The sequence below is a fragment of the Candoia aspera genome, chromosome 3 (assembly GCF_035149785.1).
Source record: "Candoia aspera isolate rCanAsp1 chromosome 3, rCanAsp1.hap2, whole genome shotgun sequence".
Lineage (NCBI taxonomy): Eukaryota > Metazoa > Chordata > Lepidosauria > Squamata > Boidae > Candoia > Candoia aspera.
Window position 1 is genome coordinate 9,550,670 of NC_086155.1, and position 22,773 is coordinate 9,573,442.

The 22,773-nt window shown below is 38.1% G+C and overlaps 1 protein-coding gene across 4 annotated transcripts in view; it reads left to right on the plus strand.

Annotated features, from left to right (window-relative positions):
* Window positions 1-22,773, plus strand: part of TAF4 (TATA-box binding protein associated factor 4) — a 92,454-nt gene that overhangs the window by 42,194 nt on the left and 27,487 nt on the right. Inside the window, exons 3-8 of one of the 4 annotated variants that reach the window (XM_063296977.1) lie at window positions 11,184-11,368; window positions 15,263-15,382; window positions 17,191-17,310; window positions 17,841-17,963; window positions 18,559-18,648; window positions 21,699-21,941. In XM_063296977.1, coding sequence (XP_063153047.1) covers window positions 11,184-11,368; window positions 15,263-15,382; window positions 17,191-17,310; window positions 17,841-17,963; window positions 18,559-18,648; window positions 21,699-21,941 — 881 coding nt within the window. The remainder of the gene's footprint in view (window positions 1-11,183; window positions 11,369-15,262; window positions 15,383-17,190; window positions 17,311-17,840; window positions 17,964-18,558; window positions 18,649-21,698; window positions 21,942-22,773) is intronic. The other 3 variants (XM_063296978.1, XM_063296980.1, XM_063296979.1) reach the window with 3 other exon arrangements.

Consider the following 22,773-nt stretch of genomic DNA (forward strand, 5'->3'; position numbering starts at 1 on the left):
TGAGTTATCCATGTGGTCTTTCACAAACTGTAGATGGGCAGTGATGTTCTTTTCGGAGAGTAGTAGCTTTCTCCTTGTAACCCTGCCATGCATATCAGTGTTGTTCAGTCTTCTGCTGATGGTGGTCTCATGAATTCTGACATTCACCAATGCAAGAGAGGCCTTTAGTTCCTTAGGCAGTGTTTTTCAACCTTAGCAACTTTAAGACATGTGGGCTTCAATTCCCAGAATTCCCCAGCCAGCCATGCTGGCTTAAAGTTGCTAAGGTTGAGAAACACTGTCCTTAGGTTCTTTGAGATCTCATGGAATATTACACCCCTTGCTCATGGTGTGATCTTGGTTGGGGATGGTAACAGTGGGGTTGAATTGCCTCCATTTGTACATGATCTGCCTGACAGTGGACTGGTGGAGTCCAGACTCTTTGGAAATAATTTTGTGACTTTTTCCAGTCTGGTGAGCATCAACAACCGTTTTTTGGAGATCCTCAGAAATCTCCTTTGTTCCAGCCATGTCACACTTCCACATACCTGTATTGTGAAAATCATACTTTGATAGTGAATGCCCAGAATTCTCAAACCTGATTATCATCCCAGTAATTGAAACACCTGACTCTAATTTCCCCTCCAAACGAACTGATAATCCTAGAGGTTCACATACTTTTGCCATACACAAATATGTAGCTTTGGATCACTTTCCTGAATAAATCAATGAACTAGTATAATGTTTTTGACTCATTTGTTTAATTAGGGTTTATTTATCTAGTTTTAGGACTTGGGTGGAGAATAGATTACATTTTAGATCATACTAATGCCAAAATACTAAAAATTCAAAAGGGTTCACAAACTTTTAAGCATCAGTGTATAGGCATACATCTACAGATACTGAAGTGGAAAGGAAGTGGAAGAATTTATACTCTTGCTGATAAGTACAATCCTTTATTCTTTTTTGACATGGCTAAGATCTCCCCCCTGCCCCCCAAATCATACCACAGTAAAACCTCAATTTAATCGACCATTTGAAAGGGGTGTCCATTAAATCTATATTTAATTGCTAGTTATGTAAATTGATGCAGATGACATAAAAATGTCAATTATACAGTGATGCAAATGATGTAAGTTACCTCAGTTTTCCAGACTGCTTCAGAAACAACATGTTCTGTCCATTCTTTCAAAGTGAAGTCCAAACTAAAATGTTGTCAATTGTATCTGACGTCTGTTGAATAGAGGTTTGACAATTTGAGGTTTTACTGTAATTCTGTATGTCCAAGAAGATTTGGAGTTTGCCTTTCTTGAATACCAAGTGCTTTCCTTCATTTTTCATACCTTGTAATATTTCAAGTTTGGGACTGAGAAGCCTTCAAAAAGAATGCATCTTCTGGAAGTGTGAATTGCTATTTGAAAAAGTAGTTAGTTCCATTGGGTATATTGAAGTAGCATTCTTTTGCTTGGCAATTTTATTTCCTGGGCTGTTGTTTCAGTGAGATCATGTGGATAAGCAAGAAGAGACTTTTAAGTCACTTGTAGTTGAATATAAAAGTGCTTTCAAGGAAGATAGCTCACCAAAAGTTTAATTTGTGAGCAAGCATTATTCCTGCTAGAGATTATGAGTGAGCATGTTCATGAGAAGTGGCATATCTTTTCCAGAGGGAAAGGGATGCATTAATGTAATCCATTGGTAAATTTAATGGATTTTCTGATAATTGTACTAAACCACAAGAATCTTTAAGCCAAGTGAAGCAAAGCTCTGGATTAATTTGTTTGGCATTTTTTTGTTTGTTTCTACTGAAGAATTTCTTAAGGCCACTGAGATGGTTAAATTCAATGAAAGAATAATATCTGACTTTCTCAACCGTGCAAATAAAGCCTCTCATGTCCATGCTAAAAAACAACAAAAAGAACCAAAAATTCCAACCCGTTGCATAAGCTCAAATTTTAATATTCAAATGTTTATAATCTGAAATGGTACAAGATGCCTTAGAGAGACAACTCAATTTGTAGATTTAATAATTTATTTTTTAAACTTGGTGTATGCTATATTTTCTGCATTTGCCTCTCAAAGACAAAATAATTTTATTTGTATGCCATATAAGTTCGTAGGATGGCAGCCCTAACATTCCTTTATTATATTTTAAGTATAGAGCTGATTATATTTTAGCAGTTCCTTAACTTTTTTGAAGTGTATACATGAAAGGCTTTGGGATACATACATTAGTTAGAAATTCAAATTCGTGAAGCTAGGATTAGAAGATTTAGGGACAGACCTGATATTTGTATTGTGTTATAACAAAAACATTATTGGGTTAAGGACTTTTTAATTGGATGGTGTTCTCTTTGTATAGCAGTTTAGAGAAGATTTTTCTCTAAAAATGTACAAACTGTTTCTTTACCTTAAATGCATTTTCTGAAGTTCTTTTTTCTCTCTGAATCATGTTCACCCTTGTCATAGTAAGTACAGGGTAACAAGGGAAGTGGAAACGATAAAGCAGAGCTGGACTACCCAGTGCTCTTGATATGTTTTAGATTTAGATTATACTTCTATAATCCTTTATTGTGCTGGATGGTAGTTCTTTATTTATTTATGAAATTTATACCCTGCATTAATTCAGTTGGCCCCTAGGAGTTTGATGATGATGATGATGATACGGTAGTATAAAATCTAAGCAATATACAAGGTGTATCAAAAGTCAGACCCCATAGGCCAATAGATGATCACATTAGAATTTGTGAACATCAGAAAAAATATTACTATACTTGGGAATGTTCAGTGGTCATGCATCAAATGAGCAAGGGAGTGTTTAGAAGAAAATGGCAACCAATTTGAACATTTAATGTAATTTATGTGATGAATTGTCTATGGGGCCTGAGTTTTGGTATTCCCTGTATGTTTATAATAAAATCTAAAGCTTACATTGTTGATTCCAGAATCAGTCTCAAAAGGTCCATTGGAAAAGTCAGAAGGTGGTAAGACATGTAACCATCTTTGCTTTAAAGGATCAACTGTTCCATAGGTGGGAAGCCTCTGCAGAGAGCACCATTTACAACATGTGTGTTATAGGCACAAACATCTGGATGACTCTTGGTTTGTAATGCCTGGATTGGACTATTGTATACTGTGTTACATAGGGAAATGAAGATTCAGTTTATACATGTGGCTCTAGAAGCAGTGGTTGCCTCTGGGAGGTTTCTTTCTCAGCTCAAAATGATTTTAAATGATTGTTGTGAAAGCAAAATGAGAAAGCTGCTCTCTGTGTAGAATACAGGTGTGACAAATTAAGTTTTGAAAACTGAACTACACTACTCCTTGAACAGCTTTCCAGGCTTTTATCAATTTGTTCATTAAATTTATATAGCCACCTATATCTCATATATATGACTCTGGGTGGCTTACGAACAATTAAAACAAATATAAAAACAGATAAGCAATACAATGATTTAAAAAACAAGAAAAAACAATATAAAAGCATATTAAAAAACACCATTAAAAATTCATAGCCAAGGTAGACACATCTAACAATGACATGGAAATATTTATGTATTTCTGTACGTATGTGTTTTGAGTCTCTAGCATGCTGCCTGTAGATATCAGTCTGCCTTGAGATACCTGTTCTGCTGCCTCATTTATTTCTGCCCCTGATTCTTTAACTAAGATTTTAAACTGTTATATTAAAAAATTAAAGATTGGAGAGGCTGGCATGCGGTAAAGTAAATTCCAGGCTCTACCATCATCTTTCCCCCCCTAAGAGTGCCTCTTTATAGAGGTCAAATAAATAGCAATGATAGATGGCCTCAGCTCAACAGTTTGTTCTGACGTGTGCCCAACCGCCAAGAAACCTCAGAAACGAGCAAAACCCAAAATGTAGGCTGGTAGACACTAGCACTGTTTTGGTGTGGTGGTGTGTGCTTTGCCTGTTTTACTTTTTGCTGTTTTTTAAGGTGGTGTGTGTGCTTATTTGAGCTTGAGCAGGTTTCTGTTGATGGTATTCTGCTATGCTATGTTGGACACTTACGTGGCTGATATTTGGAACTCAGACTCTACCTCTGCCTGCATGTGGTTTCGACCAAGATACTTGTTTTCATAAGTTGGCCTATTATGAAATGGGTGCTAAAGCTAAAAACTTGTGGGATCAAATGGGTGAGTAGCTTTTTGGTTTTGATCTTAGAAGCCAGATCTGCCTTGTATTTTTTTTTTTTTTTAATATGATTAGGTTCAGATAGCTGGAAGGCAAAGACAAACACTTCTGTATAACTGTACTGACAAGAGAATTATGTAGACATGTCCGTGGATGCCACCAGGAATCAAATTTGACTCAGAGCTTTATTATTTAAGATTGCATCCTAAAGTTAGTTAGCCTTCCTGTCCTCTTCCCTAGTACTATTGTATTTGAATCTCCCCACTTCCTAAATGTTTCTCATTGAGTTTATTTTAATATTTTAAAACTCTACATTTGACTGGCTTGGTTGCTAAGGCTTCTTCCTACTGGGTCTCTGGAATGTCAGTGGTCAAATACTTCACAACTAAAAGCAAAAGTCCCTCTTTTGGGGGAGATGGGCGGCAATTAAATTTGAATAATAAAATAAATAAATAAAATAAATTCACCCAACATACAACCGTTGATTTTGGAGGAGGAGGAGGAGAATGTGCTAGTGTGTCACTGCACATTGTTTACAATTGTAAACGGTTTTTACTCTGGGACTAAGGTGACAGCAGCCAGAATGAGCGTTATAGATAGAAGCAAAGCAATGGTGTGGGAAGGATAGAAGAAGAGGCAAAAGATCTGGGGTGGGGGGAGGATTGCATTGAACAGCCTGGGAGGCCGGTAGTTAATAATAACAATAGTAACAATATGCAGCACTTAGTTTCAGAGCAGTTTCAAACCCTTTAAATTGAATGTATGATATTGCAAGATTGTAGCCCATCGGTATGATCTTTTGTAGCAGTGTCTTGCCACCAGAACTACAATGTCTAGGACTGCTAGAATTCCCACCGAGCATGGCCAGAAGCCCAGCTTGTCTGGAGGGCATCAGCCAGTAAAAGGCTGTGCAATAATATTTTTTGTGGCACTGTTCAAAGTAAGTGGCAGCTGTTGTAATTATTAATGTTAACACTATTTTATAGCATCAGAGGGGATTTCAAGTGATGTATATTTGTCTCAGGAAACAGTCAAGAAAGAATTGTATTGTGACTTGCAGTAAGAGTGTTGTCAAAATTAAGTACCTGTCATCAGTAGTTCAGCATGGCTGAATGAACCATGTGATCATTCTGAAATGATTTCAGAAGGAAGAGAATGATACTTAAGGCAACTGGTTACGCTGTAAAAGAAACAGGTACTTGCCCAGAAAATTTGGATTAAGTGATCAATATTGGGCTAGAACTGAATGGTGGGTGAACACAAAACTTTAGCATCACGATTTCTTCGAATGTGCTCGTAAGCAAATTCATTTCAAATAAGTTGCATTGATTTCACTTATTCTGCACTACATGTGCTTAAAATTGTGATCTCAATCACTTATTGGAACTAAGAGTATAATCTTGTCATTTTTTATTATTACAGTTTCCCAGATACCTACTGCAGGTTGCATATAAGTGAGATTGGAGATATATTGTTCAACTTGGGAGATATTTTAATGAGTAGTTTTTGAGTACTGTTCTGAGGAATCCCAGAGTTTTTCAGTGAGAATACATGTAGTCCTCTGGTTACGATGGCAGATGGAACTGGGAGTGACGTACTGTAGCTAAGTGTTGCGGTTGTAAAGTGTGCTATCACGTGACCGCATTGTTTAGCGACAGCAATGCTGGCAGTCCAGGTTGCCACTGTAACCCCAAGACACGCAGAATCTTCTAGATCCTGAGCCATAAAGATACTGAATTATTGTGTGTCATGGGAGAGATGTATGCCTTACTTCGGAAGAATTCCTCATTTCTCTCGGAAACCTCAACATTGGTGACCAATTTTTGAAAGTGGCCCTTGATATATTGTTCTTAAGAGCAGAAGGTTTCCCCTTTCTGAGTGTGGCGAATCACTGTTTCAGAGTAAAGAAATGGGCAGAAAGTACCTTCCAATTTTATATGCACATGCTAGAACAAAGATGCCAGGTTTTGAAGTGAGAAGCTCTTGAATGTTTATAGTAACTCTCAACTTGTTGCCCTTAATAAGCGTAATGTAGTGAAGTAAAGTATTTCTGCGTCAAAATCTGGAATGGAAACATTTAACCATCAGTGTTTTGCTTCCAGTGGTAACTGAGACAGTGCAATTTCAGTTTGCCATATCCTAATGCAAAGGACTTGGCACAAAGCAGACCAGTTTTCCTTACACCTGTTAATGTCAATTTGCGTAATAATGTCATTTCTCAAATAATGCCTTTTAGATAATTTGTGTGAATATGTTATGCAACATATGATACAGTTTGCATCATGTTTGTAATTGTTATTTGTTATTGATTCATACTGTTATTGAAAGTTGTGATACAGATTGTCATGAGTACTGATGGTGAGCAGGAGGGGGCCCCTATCCAGGGGGGAAAACGCATGTGTGGTACTGAGAAGTTAAGCAGCCATTCAAAGACACAGAACAGACCCGCCTTAACCTTTGGGGTTTATCTGTCTGGGTTTTTCCCACGCTTCTTCAGTTTGTTAGGATTTTCTGTCTTATGTAGCAGCAATAAACACTAGAGACCTATTCCTCATCTCTGCGTGATTCCTGACTGTTAGGACACACATCTACGTAATAAATAAAAATGTAAATCCTAAACCCAGTATTTTTTTAAACTTATTTTTTACTTTTTCCTCAGGTTTCCAGTAGGCTAATTGTAGTTTATATTATTCAGCCAGTGTTAGAAAAAAGCAGTCACTCTAGTGACTTTCCAGGAAAATTAGTACATTTCTCTAGTGCAGCAAAACAAACAAAAATTATTGTTGTCAGCCGCCCAGAGTCACTTGCTGAGATGGGAGGCTATAGAAATCAATCAATCAATCAATCAATCAATCAAATAAATGGCCTTTTAATGAAGATTGTGTGTGTGTGTGTGTGTGTGTGTGTGTATATATATATATAATATTTTATTAAAGTTATATCACTTATTACTGAAGTCTCTCAGTGGTTTATATAAAGATAATAGCATAAGCTTTCATATACTGCCAAATAGTTTCATCAAGTGCATGACCTTTTATCAAGTGTGGGTAAGTGGTGAGAGTAATTTGTGAAGTCAGAGGAAAATTAAATGTAGAAGGTACAGATGTTTCTTGGATATTGGATATTTGAGATTTGAGATTTATGCTCATCTATCCTTTCACATAGAGATTAGCCAGTTTGCCTTACATATAAGGCAATGGAGTACTGTGATCAATTGATGGACTATATCATACTGGAAAATGAGTGGATGTATAAAGTACAGGTAGTCCTCCTTTAGCGACTGCCTTGTTTTGTGGCCATTAGAAGTTACAGTGGTAATGAAAAAGTAACTTTATGACCAATCCTCGCATTTACAACCTTTGCAGGTATGTAAAGGAAAGGAAAGCTGAAGCACAGCTTCATAAGCACAGTCGCAGTTTCACTTAACAATTGCTTCACTTAATGACTGAGTTTCCGGTCCCAATTGTGATTGCTAAATGAGGACTACCTGTATTGCTGTTATAGTGTTTAGGTGAAGATAGTAATGTTACGCAAGAGTAAAAATGCAGGCTTTAAGTCTGCTATCATGTTTGGTCCACATTTCTGAATTGCTGTTATGTTCTGTTCTTGCTGGTAAATAGCTGTTTTAAGAAATTAGTAGCTATGTTAAGTACCTGAGAATTTGAAATGTAACAAAATAGAAAATGCTGAATGCTATATATTTGGATCAAAATTTTAGCTTTACTGATCTCTTAAGCATTTCTTCAGTTTTATGGAGTAGAAGATTTAGTACATATTTTCAGGGATCCACAAATTATAGCTGAGCTTTTGGTAGGCAAGATTTAGTTTTTAAGGCCATCAAAAGTGCAACCTATGTTAAAGTGGCTTTCAACACATGCAAGATGCTTTCCCTTTACACTCCGCAAGCGGCAGCTTATCCTGTATCAGAATTAAGGATCCTGGCTAACTGTATAGACAATATTTCTGGCCATGTGCGGTCTCTTTCTGAAAATTAAATTTTGCCTATGCTTCTGTGGCAAGTCCTAGCCTAGAAAGCATCTCTTTTCAAAACCTAACTTAAAATGATAAACACAGTGTTTTTCCTTTCCCATAAAGAAATCCACTTCTTTCTTTTCTTTCGTTATTTCTTTCTTGCAGGAGCTCCCTTTCACAGCCCAGTCTTTTTTAGCTGGCATAGTTTCTGTTGTGGAATGTGTGGATGTTCTAAATATGTTCACACACATATATAAAGATAGAAACCTGCTGCATGTAGGGCTGGTGAATGTACATAAAATGCAGAGGTAAATGAGCAGGGGAATTAAGCAGACATAAGTGGAGAGGTACCAAAAGAAAGTTCAATCAAATGGATGGGAGAATCACAGTTAAGCAATTTATAAAACAAACTTGCTGCTATTCATTAAAAAAAAATCTATCCGCAATTATAATGAAGTGGCAGGAGTGTGCTGAGGGAGAGACCGAGCAAGAAGAAGTGTGGGCAGAGAAGAAAGAAGTGGCTACATGTGAAAAGCAGCTTTACATGCGCAGAGGGGAAAACAGAAATGCAATGTTAGATAAGAATTTGAAGGGCAATCATGCAGTAGGCATGACAGATTCTTTAGAGTTGTTTCAAAAGGCAGGACAAGAAAAAATGGGTCATATGCAATTGGGCAGCCATAGAAATGGAGCCTATTGAATAAATAAATAATTGACAGGGGAATAAGAGTTCACTTGGACATCAGAGAATAATTCCTAACAATAAGAGCTGTTCAACGATGAACAGCCTGCTAGAGGTGTTTAAATAGAGGCTGGATGGCTATCTGTCAGGAATGCTGTGTAGTGAATTCCTGCACCATGCATGGGGAGGGACTAGAAGGTCTTCAAGGTTCATTCCAACCCTTATATTACAGCTAGTTCTCAGTTAACAATGGCAACTGGGACCAGAATTGCTGTCACTAAGCAACACGGCCATAAAGTGTGACATCACATGACTGCACTGCTTAGCGACAGCAATTATGGCAGCCCCAGTTGTCATGGTTAAGTGAGGACTTTGCGGGTCATTACGCAAGGATCTCATGTGACCGTGAGTTCCAACTTCCTGCCAGCTTTCCCACTGACTGTCAGCCTTCCCACGTAGACCAGACAGGAAACATGACCAGATGTGCTAATTCTACTTTATTGTAAGGCTACATTAACGGAATCCTGCAAGTCTGAAAGTACAAATGTCCCACCGTCTCTTTTTACACCTGATAGGGGGGATCCTGAGTTTCTTTCTGTGCCCATTATGCAGCTGCAGGCTCCCCCCACGTTTATCTGATCATTCCTTAGGCAGCATCTCTTCCTTCCGTCTCCCAGGGTCATTCCCACATACCATTACATTGACTTTGCTTGTGGGAAGCTGGCAGGGAAGGTCACAAATAGCGATCATGTGACCATGGGGACACTCTTATGGCCAGAATTCTGAGGGCTGGTTGTAACTACACCTTGTTCAGCACCATTGTAAGTTTGAACAGTCGCTGAACGAGTGGTTATTAAATGAGGACCACCTGTATATGCTTCTATAAAACTCAAAAGCGACTGTTGTGCTTTCAAGAAGTTGAGCTTGAAATGGGGCTGTTTTGACCTTGGAGCACTGTCAGAAGTTAGGACATTCTAATTTCAATTCTCATAACCCCTTTCCTCCCCAGAGGATCTTATCAATAAAAGGACATTTTTAAAAATTCTAGCAAAAAAGTATTCAGCTGTCTCTCTTACTAATCATTTAGATTAAAAATGTGTTCATTCCAAAACGAAAGCAGATGTTCTTTTGGTATCAGTTTAGTTATCAGAGATCTGAGTTCTTCAGCGAAATGAATAGTTTCTCAATAGCCTGAAGATCTAGACTCTTGTTTGTACATACCTTTATGTACAAACACTGGATTAAATATATTAATTTTGTTGCACTCTAGTTTTGCTCATAGGAATTGGAGCCACTGCATGTACTTTAAGTTTCTCAACCTTCTGCTTGCCCACAACTGTGGTAGTGAGTTAAGTGTGCAGATCCATGAAGCTGAGCAGAGAATGGCAGCCTTATTTGCCTTCATTTTATTTTTCTTTGGGGATGTAATTCAGTGCTGCACCATCTGTTACAGATGCACTGGAGGCCAGTTATGGCTTTTATAACCACTTTTGTGACTAAATCTGTTATGGAAAATTAATTTAGAAGTTAGACAATTTGTGTTCCTATTTCTGAAACTTGCATTTAATTGGTTGGTTGCTTTTAAGGCTGATTGAATAGAATCATGTTCAGTGTCAGGTTTTTCCTTCAGCTGTTCTCTTCAGAGGTGAGTAATGGGTAGAAAAATGGGACAGTGTTCCAAGACAAATAACTTTACATTACAAAATATGGTGAGCTGTATGGTGGATGGCAAGAGTGGAATTTAAATCTACTAACACAAATCTACTTTGTCCCTCACCCAGGACTTTTCAACCATTCATCAACTTAAGCTATCTTGTGTGGTTGTTATGCAATTAATAGGGGTAGTTCTCATGTCTCTTGGCTTGAGCATCTTGAAAGTAGGATCACGTTCAGAGATGTAATTTTCCAAGAAAGAAGACCTCTCCAGTAAGCATTTCTTTGACAAAATTTTAGGTGTTCATATATGTATTTACATTTTTAAATGACTGTAGAACTTATATTGCTGCTGATAGGAGAGAGCTGATAAAGATTGTTGTCGACCATTGTTGCTACACAAACTCAGAATATATCAACATAAGCTTTGTGGCAGAAAACTTCTGTTTTCCTTAGAGCTGTCCAGCAGCTTTTAATCTTTTTCAGTTTTTGTTGACACTGGATCAAAATAAATTTTATATGCTTGCTTTCTAACTAAACACCATTTCCTTCCATATTATGAGGTGAAGTATAAAGTTTAAAGGACAAGTGAGTCTTTTTCTCCTCTGAACAGTGTGTTAACCCAGCTCAACCAGTCTTTCATGTAGCGACTTCAGAGACGTTTGTTGCATCTTCCTTGCTCCTCAGCCGGGGTTGACTTCCTTTCTAAAACCAATTCTGATGGGTGCTTTCTCTGTTTCCTGTCAGGCATGGTCATTGTACGTAGTGAGAGTGGCCAGTTATTGATGATCCCTCAACATGCTTTGGCGCAGATGCAAGCCCAAGCCCATGCACAGTCCCAGTCTCAAACTACCATGTCTCCTCGCCCTGCCACATCTACCAGTGCTTCTCCGGTCCAGCTCTCGACTGTGCAGGTCAGTTCCCTGAGAAATGTAAGTAAAATAACATCTTAAATTTTTTCTTATGATGAAGGTATCTGAGTGGGCTGTTTTCACTGCTTTGCTCTGCCTAGGACCCCCTGCCCACCTTGTTTTTATCCTAGTATCCCCTGCAAAGTATGCTGTGTGCTAGCCAAATATGGCCCTGTCCTGTAAAGTTCAAGCATTCTGCTTCTTGTCCTTCAGGAATCAAATGTTACATTTCTATCAGTAGTTTCATAGATACGGATTAAAAGATGTTATCCTTGAAAGCAAGCAGCTCACTGCTAGAACCTGCCTGTGTTCTTTCAATGTGCTTCCTGCATTAGAACCTCTGCAATTCTGCCAGAGGCGCTTGAAAATCCAACATCCGAACACAATGCCAAAGAAATAGTAAAGCTTCAATCCCAAAATAGAAATACCTGAATGTGTGGCAGAACGATGAAGACTTGTTTTGTGTGCATGCACAGTATTACTGCATAGCTGAATCTTCAGTTTCTCTCGTAGTGAGGGATTGCAAAATGTCTAAAAACATAGTGTGTGGGAATAAATGCTTATATTGATTATTATTGTACAAAAAATCCCACCTTCTTGACCACGTGAAATCTCCAGCAGATTATATTTATGGCTAGCACTCTCAGTCCATTTTGATTTTGACACAGAAATCATCCATCCGTCCTTTCTCCCTCTCATTAAAACTGAGGCCTTTTACAGGTTTTTGTGAATGCACCTTGATAATTTTTAGAAGGAAGTCAAACTAATCTCATTACCACTCTCAACATCAGTCCTTAAAGAAAACATTGATGTCTGAAAATGTGACCTTGTTTTAAATTCAGATAGTAACTGGTTTGAAATGGGAGTTACTTCAAAAAGAACTTTTAAATTTCTGGATGCTGACTTGGGTGCAAACAAGATATTACATGGGTGATGGGTGCTAAAGGTGGCTCGTATGTTTTGGTTAGGGTGTGCACAACGTGCTGTACTTCAAATTGAAAGCCAAACATCACATTCTGGAAGTTCTGCCAAAGTTCTGTTTCATATTGGCTATGGTTAAGCAGGAGCAAAACCCCAAACGTTTTGACGGTTTGGGTCTGGAGTGAAGCAAACCCAACAACTGGAGAGATCCAGGGTATTTGCAGGGCAAACCTGGTAACAAGGATATTTATTCCTTGTGATGTTGCTGTTGATTCCTGCCTTGCTGTTCTGTACTGGGATGGTCTCAGCAGCTCTCAGTGCAGGGTTGCACCAGCGCACCCTTGGTTATTCGAGCACCTGTCCACCTTCTACCTCTCCTCAACTACCACCAATGTCCATATCATGAAAAGAAAGAGGTCCAGGCTCTCTATGGCTTGTGTAAGTTGCACAAGTTTGGGGGGTTTGTTTTTAAACTTGTCAACTGCCTAGAGTCACTTGTGTGAGATGGGTGGCTGTATAAATGATATAAAGAAATAAATGACGCCTCCCCAATTCCATACCAGTGTGTGAGGGGTTCGTCCCTCCCCTTTCATCGTTCACTGCTTTCTGCCTTACCATTCGTGTGACATATACCAAAGAAATACAAAAAACTCAGCTATGGCTCTTTCCTACTCATACTTCTTCCTTCCTTGAAGCACTCTGGCCCAGAACAACAGTTTTTCAGTCCATATCTAGAAAGAAAATAACCAAAACAGGCATGTTTGGGTTCAGGCACTGAAATCCAGCTGTTCTATGCATGGAAGAGTTTATATATGGACTGTTTTGTACTTCCCTAGTTTTAGTATTAAGAGTAATTATATTATTATATATCATGTAATCATATAATATATATTATATTATATGATAATAATCCCTAGTTTTGATTGTTTTGCTTCTAATTTTAAATAAGTAAAAAAGAATCCTAGGAAGTTAACAGGAATAACTAAATAGCTTCCTCTTTTACTCTACCATCTCTCTCTGGATCTTTCAGAATTGCTTCCCTGATAATTTTCTATCTCTACCTGTGTGTGTGAGAGAGAGAAAGAGAGGGAGGGAGGGTGTGCAGGGTGTGCAGGGTGTGAAGGGAGTGTATCTTCAGCTCCTGGACAAGTGAAAAACTCAGTTTATGATACATGCATAGTTCTGAATAGAAAATTTCAGTGACGTGAAAGAGTTAAGAATTTCAGTGTCAGGCAGAGAAAGATGCTGTCTATTTTTGTGGACTGAAGATTTTATTTTCCAATTATTTTTAAAGATTATTTTGATTTAATTTTGGTAGCTGCTTTGGGAAAGCCTGTTGGTCATTGAAGATCAAGGCTTCAATCCCATTACTTAACCCCCCCTCCAGTTTATCTTGTAATTGCTTTTCAGTGATAATACTGAATAATAATTAGTAATAATGAATAATCAGAAGAACCAATTTGTGACATCCTGTTAGTACTTAGTTGGTGCTGAGAAATTGAGTTCAGATCTTCTGAGGCAAATTGCAGCCAAGAACTTTGAGAGTATTCCCTGCTGCTTTTAGTTTCTTCTCTGGTTTTTGTTTGTATATTGTGTCCTCTGCTTTTTACAGTCCAAGTTCTAAGTACATCCAAATTCCTCGAATGTACTCAAAATGTAAAAAAAAAAAAAAAAGTATTCACACACTGTCCTGTTTTTAACAATTCCATACACTGAAGATTTTAAATGTATTGGGATATTTGGCCATATCACAGGGTCATAAGCAGTTGCAAGTATTTGAGATGTGGATGGAAGCTAGGATGGATTACTTTAAGTACCTAGCTGAGAGTTTTGTGTTTAATAATTAAATGATGTTTCCTAGCTGCATCTCAGCTGTTTTCACTTTGAGTGTATATGGTGTTTATATTATTAATATAAAATAATAGCATCCTTACTTAATGTTAGGGCCATCACACTTCTTGCAGCCTGGAAAAGTGCTTTATGTCCATCAGTATCAAATTAATAGCTAATGGTCTCAGAATCAAGACAACATTTCTGTTAAAATCAGCTTTGGTCTTAAGTTTTAGATACAGGTTCTGGGATTTGATTGTTTAGAATTTAATGTTAAGATATTCTGGCAATCATGGACATTGCCTCATTCAGCTTTTATTCCAATTATAGCTTGGTTTTGATTACTTTCTTAGGGTCTCTTGCAACTTGTCATTTCCATTTTGGGGTTAGGATAATTTATTTGTTTAACACATTTATATGGCCGTCCATCTCACTGAACATGACTCTGGGTGGCATACAACCATAACAGGAGAATTCTACTAGAGGTCTGCTAAAAAGAAGTAACTGGCCATGGTATACTTTTTGCTCTCTGTTTACTTTTTGTCCTAGTTTTCTTGGTGGGCTGAAATTCTTCCTGATGGCTTTATTCTTCTAACCCTCTTTTTCCAGACGTATCTGAGAGCCCATCTGTGACACCAGCACAACTTTAAAAAAAAAAAAAAAACCAGTTGAAAGCTACTTTATCCCCATCACCACAATATCTCTTAGTGCATCTTTGAATATAGCTGTTCCTCCATTCTTAATATTCTTTATTATATTAGTTGTATTTAATGTTAAAAATAATTATTCAGTGACCTTTGGAATCCCAGTAGGAAAAAAAAAAGCTTCATTCAGATTTTAGCTTGCAAACTTGTAATGCTTATATGATGGTGTGGTTACAGGCAGTTTTTTATATGCAAGGACTTTTTTTTAACATTAGTGAAAAAAATGTGGACCAGGTTTGAAATGATGAATGTGCATCAGACACATCAGTTAGCTTTTACTGAATTAATCAGGCTGTAGGCATATTTTGAAGGAGAAGGAGCTGAAGAAATCACAAAGTTCTTTTAAGTCAAGTTTCATAAAATACTGTTTTCCCCTACCCCTCCCTCTGCTAAATTATTTTATTATCCAACTTGATTTAGTTATATTTAATTGCTTCTTGGTGAATGTACCTTTTTGCAGGCGCCCGGAACACCTATAATTGCTCGGCAGGTAGCACCAACCACTATAATCAAACAAGTGTCTCAGGCACAGACAACTGTACAACCCACAACAACATTACAGAGGCCGCCTGTAGTTCAGGTAAGTGATTTTGGTTTTGTTTTTAAAGCCAGCAGATATTCCTTCTGATATTGAAGGGAACAATTAGCCGAGTACTGAGATGCAGGCAGGGTAGCAGTCATCTTCCTGAAAATGGCAAATGAAGATGAGAAAACCACCACACGTTATTCACCACTTCATTGTTATCCATTACTGCATACAAACAATGTGAGTTATAGCAGGCTCCTATGTCTGCTAACAAGCCTCAATGAGATTCGTGGACATTCTCCCAGATGTATGGGTGAACCTTACTGTACAAAATGGGTTTATTTTTAAGTCATATACAAAGGATTGCAGACAACTTCTTTAAATATTAGTGGATCCCAAACAGTGGATTCCTTGGAAACATCTCCTGGACTCCTTGATTGGTAAAGGTCATAAGCTTCTCTGAAGAATGGGAAGCTGCACAGGATTGTTAGGCACTTTCTAGAGTGCAGTCTCAGATTTGTAAGATTATCCTCTTATGGCTGGCATTCCATACAAATCACAACTAATATTCCAGAAACCTCTCCTAGGTACTTGCTTTTAATTACCGTAAATCACGAAATCTTGTAATTTAGGTGGTATAAATGTAATAAAACAAGTAAATTAATATATGTGGGCATTGTGCGCAATAGATAAAGCTCTGTAGAACATATTTCCTGTAAATTGGAAGCTTGAAATCCATTGGAAAAATAGTAAACTTGGATTCATCTCTCTGTGTCAGGTTAATGCAGGCATGCTGTGACTGAATGGTTATCACCTAGTTTATCCATCCTCTGTTTCAGTCTGTCTATAAACAGTTGACTCCCTTTTTAAATTTCATTTCATGTATCTAAATGTTGCAAATGATTAATTGAATTAATTAAATGATCAATGCTCTTTTATTTATTTATTTATTTATCTGTCTATCAAGTTTTATCACCATCCATCTCCCCCCAAAAGGAGGGACTCTGGGCGGTTTACAATAAAAGCAAAGTATCAAATTCAATACAATTATAAATAACACAAATATAAATGTATTTCCTGGTACTTTGGACTTTGGATAGTTGTCAGGCAGTAGACCCAATGAAGAGGCTTTTAAAAAAAGAAGAAGCTACAAGTCTGAAAATATGTTTGAGCTCTTCTCTTAAATAATATCTTTTAACTGCCCAATACATTTTTATGCCGCAATAAAGTTACCCTTTTAGGCTACTGTTGGAACATGTAAGCAATCATTCCGCCCCCCCACTCCCCAATGATTAATGTCTTATACCTATTTGTTTGCCCAGCAAACCTATAATAATTGTGGGACATTCTTAAAAAGCAGAAGTGAAACAGGTTTATTGACTCTAGCAGTGAGCTATAACCAATTGCTTATACGTCTGTGTGCAGATTCTACTATCTTCTGCTTTTTAAGCGATGCTTTTTCAATTCCACTCCCAGAGTTTTCAGTCTTGAATGCATAGGATTTTGTGCCATCTGGTGGACCTTCTTTTAAATAGCACTAGACTCAGCCTTCCATCCTTCCGAGGTCAGTAAAATGAGTACCCAGCTTGTTTGCTGGGGAAGGTGACGACCGGGGAAGGCAATGGCAAACCACCCCACTCTATAGTCTGCCCAGAAAACTTTGCGAAAGCGGCGCCCCCCCCAAAAGGGTCAGACATGACTCGGTGCTTGCACAGGGGACCTTTCACTACCTTTCACCAGACAGTAGCAAAGCTTTATCTATTTTTGGAGACATACTGTGGAGGACAATCTGATCGTAATGAATTCTCCCTTATTTCTCTTCCCTCCTCTCCCCCCCCCAATCTAATATCTTTATGTTGCAGCCTCAGATTGTTCTGGGTAGTCCTGCACAAACAACAGCATTAGGAACAGCAACTGCTGTGCAGACTGGAACCCCTCAAAGAACAGTGCAAGGAGCCACAGCAACCTCAACCGCAGCCACAGTAAGACACTGATAGCTATTTGCTGCAAGTCAAAAGACAGATCTTGCTAGCTCACCAAGAACAGAATCTCTCCTCAAATAAATGTTCAGTATGGAACATAAGATTATTGGTACAGTCCTATAGACCATGACATACTTCCTAAGTATGAAACTACAGTACCTAAGTCAATTGATTATGCTGTGATCCTATAAATATCAGTAGGAGTAACAGTAAATGTTACTTGGCCACTTTGGGAACAAAATTCTTCACTAAAGTTGACCTACCATTTGTGTGAGCAAAATCAAAAGTTTATGATTTTATAAAAAGAAGTATATTACCTGTTTAAATGCCTGTGGGTTTAATTTTTGTTGTTGTTGTTGTTAAATTTACTCACTCCATTTTGTCCTTACTCATGGGGTGAGGGACAAAGAGCTGCACACAGCTATGCCGATCTCCTTAAGTGATTATTCAGTCTCCCTTTAGACTTCAGAGCCTGTTTTTCCGATTGTGACTTTTTAAAGCTGACCTGTTTACCTTATTTCTTTCAATAGGAAACCATGGAAAATGTGAAGAAATGCAAGAATTTTCTCTCTACGCTAATAAAACTGGCCTCTTCTGGAAAGCAGTCAACAGAGACTGCAGCTAATGTGAAAGAACTAGTCCAGAACCTGCTGGTAAGAGAATGATAGGATCTGTTTAGGTAATTATTAAAACCAAAATTCGGAATTTGAATTTTGGGAGTTGAAGTCTGGACATCTTAAAGTGGCTGAGGTTGAGGAACAGTGGCTTAGAACATACGATTTTAAGCAATATTGTGGATCTAGGACATTTTTTAAAAATTAAAACACAATGCCATTTAAAAATTACATTTTTAACCCTAACCCTAACCCTTACACAGTTTCATGGAAGAGCCAAATCTTGAAAATTTTCTGGGTTACCTTGTGAGATTTGCCTAGGCATCAGAAGGGATATGGTGCTGATCTGTGGATTAAAAAAAAACAAACCTGTGGTGGGTCACTCTCCTCCCCCCTCCAAACCTTTAACCTACCCAATAGTCCCTTTCTCCCTTTAGCAAAGCCCATAAGGTGTCACCCTTAAACAAAGGTAGATATTTAATTTAATTGATGTTATTGATGTTACTGTTTAACTTCTGAAACGTTACTGTGAAATACCACATTAAGGTATTTTTATTTGTGAACTTAAAACACATGAAGATTTAATATTGCAATTTATTGTCTAGAAAGTATGAGTATGAAATGTGTTTCACAGGATGGAAAAATCGAAGCAGAAGATTTCACCAGTAGATTGTACCGGGAACTTAATTCTTCACCTCAACCATACCTTGTGCCTTTTTTGAAGGTAATAATACCTTTTCATTATTTTTGCATTTCCTATGACAGTAAACTTGGTCCTTCCCAGTGAAGATACTGCAAACAAAGGAATTGGAAAAGGGTAATAAAAATGGCTAAATGATGAGTGGAAGATGAATTATTCTCTTCCTCTCTTCCTGGACAAGATTGCAGAGGACTCAGGAAGATTTGGTGATACAGAAAAACAGGAATATTAGAGAACAGAATATTAAAATAAAGTTCAGTTCATATAGTCGCTATTTGGAAGTGTGGTGTACTGGTTAGAGTAACAAGCCTGTAATGTAACTGGCATAGTGGATATTGTTGTGTGTATACATACAGTATACTTACTCCACTTTTTAAAAAGAGTATATGTGAGAGAGTCTGTGCAGAGAGTCTGTGTAAGAACAAGAGTTCTAGAACTGTATAATATATACTATGCAAGTTTGATACAACTTCCAGAGGGCAATTTTGTGAACTGTTCCTTGAGCAGTGTGGTATTGGCTCTAATTACAGTGCAAGATATGTTTCTATTTTAGTTTGAATCCTGCTAAAACTGTGATAAAATCCATAGTATTTCCAGGCTATCCTAAGAGATCCACATTGGAACACCAATGCTTATGTCCAGAAGCCATTCCTTGTCAGTAGCTGGAGCTACTTAGCATTTCCGTATGTGCAGGCTATAGAATTAGCTTGAGATTGATTCCAAATACCAGTTTTCATGTTGGGAATCCTGAAAAATGTGCACTTTTAGGTCAGGTTCAGAAAATAAAAATAAAAACAGTTAAAAAAGTATGGACGCATTAATTTTGTTCTGGTTTTTATTTCTTTATTTTTAAAATTGTCCATCACTTAGATGGCCCTAGTGGGTGGGAAAAAATATTTAGAAATATGTTAATAAGTTATCAGCTATGAGCAATCCCTTTAACACCATGAAAGTATGCATTAGTTAAAAAGGGATTAGTTATATGGGCAAATGTGTAATGAAAAAAACGAAATATTTTCTGGTGACTAATGCTTTGTTTATAAATAAAAGTATTCCAGTAATAAGTCGTGGTATTAATCTGTCCCGGTACTTGTTTAAATGTCTGCACCTTTCTGGTTAAGGATCTTAGGGTGTGGTTACGATGAGGTTTCAGCTGGTCTAAAACACAGCGGTGTGGGTAGTTACAACTATACCTCACTTCACCTGCGCAGCACCTTTGCTCTGCAAGTTGCGCTGATTCTGAGTGGACTTCCATGTGCAATTTGAGGTGCTGGTTATCACCTGTAAAGCCCCTTGTGGGCCAGGTTATTTGCAGGACTGCCTGTCTCCGATTGTTTGCTTGTCCCATGAAGTCTGGCAGGGTGGGCATCCTCTAGGTCCCTTCTGTCAAGCAGTGTCACCTAATTGGACCCTGGAGGTTGCCTTTTCTGCTATGGCACCTGCCCTGTGGAGCAACATACTCCTCAAGATTCAGATGGCCCTGATCTTGCCAGCCTTTAAGGCATTAAAGACTGGTTCTTCCTCTGGGCTTTGGGCCTGAGTATTGGGTGAGCTGCTTTAGGTTAGTGATCATGTTTTGCTCCATGCATGCAGTGTTCATTTAACTTGTCTTTATTGATTGTCGTGGTTGTTTTATTGATCGTTTGTTGCTCTCACATCAATTTGGACAGCCATATAAATCTATTTAATACATAAATAACACCAGCCGCATGACTTGAGAGAAGTGAGGAAGAGTGGTGATGATTCCCCCATTTCACCTTGTATCATTGGGACTAAATGGTTTTGCTGTCTGTTAGTCCTAGTGTATGGGAGACTAGCAAAACACCTGTTGTACTGACAATTTTGAATGCGGACCTTGAAACAGCATAGTTGACATGTTGGCTTTCTGAATTGCATTTATCCCTTCATTAATCTTCATACAATTTCCTCTCTTTGTGCTGATAATTAGGACTTTGCACTCTGAAACCTATTTGAAGCTTAGTCATGAAATGCTTCTTGTGATGGTTACTGTGGAATGGGTGCAGAAATCACTATGTGCTTTCGATTGGTAGGTGGGGCTAGTGGACGTGTGACTCCAGTCTGGTTCTTGCCGCAGAAGAAAACTTGTGTCTTGGTCGCTGAGATAGAGCTCGCATGAATGAATTTCCTCCCTGTAGAAAATCATGATATCAGAGATTAATGCTGTAATGAACTTCCTTTTTTTTTTTTTAATTTAGTATGATCTCTGAGCCCACACACTGTGGTTCGGAAATCATATTAAGTCAAAAAATAAAGGAAGCTCATTATTGGGGCGGGGGGTAAATTTTCAGAAAAGAATATAAGAGCTATTGAAAACCTTGGAGTTGAGGGCTGCGGACACTGCTGCTGAAAAGCATGGTTTGAGAGGGACTATGCCTGTTGAATGTTGGTAGATGCAGGTAGGAAATCAATTACATTTTATGAATGAGATACCTTATTTTCCAGGCAATTTATGTGGATTAGTAATTATCAGTTCAATTGATAATTGACTCTGACTTCCTTTAGAGCGTGGCTTCTGACAGGTGTGCCTCATGGCATTTATTTATAGGAGGTTATTGAGTAAAAGGTTGAAGTGAATTGAAAAATAACATGGGTGCAAACAAGGGACCCTTGAGTCACTTCTCTTATGAAAAAGTACAGCCAGGTTGTTGATTCAATTTAGAAAGAGTTTATTTTATTTACTTTATTTATTCATTCATCATATTTATATAGTCTCTAGAGAAAAATCCTGCTCTGTGAATTATTCAGTTCAGGAAGGATCCTGTTCCTTGTTCATTTATACACAGTTCTCTTCCCTCACCAAATAACAGCCTTAAATTAACTTCTGGTCCCTGACTGTACAGCAAACTTTATATTCCCTGCATGATGATACATTACATTAAAGTGCCATTTATGTAAGCTTTTGTTACTTGAACTACTAAATTTTTCAGATAGCCCCACTCTTGTTGGAATAAACAATGCATAAGGGGATTTTTTGGGGTGGGCGGGGTGAGTGATTTGAATTGTTCTCTGACTTGCTAAGAGGTGCTGCATCAGTTTCTCTTCTGATCTTACAGCGGAGCTTACCTGCCTTGAGACATCTGACTCCTGACTCGGCTGCCTTCATTCAGCAAAGCCAGCATCAGCAGCCCTTGACGCAGCCCACAACTGCTCTGACTGCTGTGATGCTGAGCAGCTCGGTACAGCGCACAGCGGGAAAGACCACTGCCACAGTGACGAGTACCTTGCAGCAGCCCGTCATCAGCCTAACGCAGCCAACCCAAGTTGGCGTTGGCAAGCAAGGGCAGCCCACGCAGGTGGTGTGTAAACCAAACTAGATTAATATTCCTGTTGGTCTCCCAGCACATAAAACCGTTCCCTTCCTAAAACTTGCCAGCAGTGCATATATAAATGCAATTTATATACAGTATGAAAGTAAGGAATTTCTGTATCCTGCATGTTCAGCATCAAATTAGGTATTACAGACGCTTAATTTACTTGGCTGTGGCCCTGCTTAGCCCCACACCTGGGAAAGCACATTGTCAGCAAAGACACACACAATTCACATTTTAATCTTTTCGCACCTGCTATATTTCTGCTGAAAAGTCATCTTGGCTATGTTCAAGAAGTGTACCAAGAAGGCAAAAATAGTGGTTCTTTCATTCATACGAACCCATTATGCTGTTCCCTCCCAGCTCAGCATCATTATGCAGAGTGCAGAAAAGGAATAGGTAATAGCAAGCCAAATAAATTAAACATGTAAGAAAAGAAAAGGAAATGCTTATAGCTGAACTCCGCTCACTGTACCTCTTCATAACTTTCTGACTTTGCAGACCAACACCAGTTTCCAGACACCAGTTCATACATAGCCTCTTTTTCTTTTAAATTCTTACCACTTTCTTTTTAAAGATCTCATTAACTCCATCCAATGATTGATCTTCCATTCACTCGCCATATATTTCTTTTACAATTTGCTCCATATGACCTAACCACCTCAACATCTTTTAATACTAATTCTCATTTTTGCAGCACTCTTTCTCTAATACACATTTTATACCTGTTCCAGGGTTCTGCTAATCACATAAGAAATATCCATGCAGCTTGTATATTTACTTTGCCTTAATTTAAACTCCATTTCTCCATTTGTCTGCT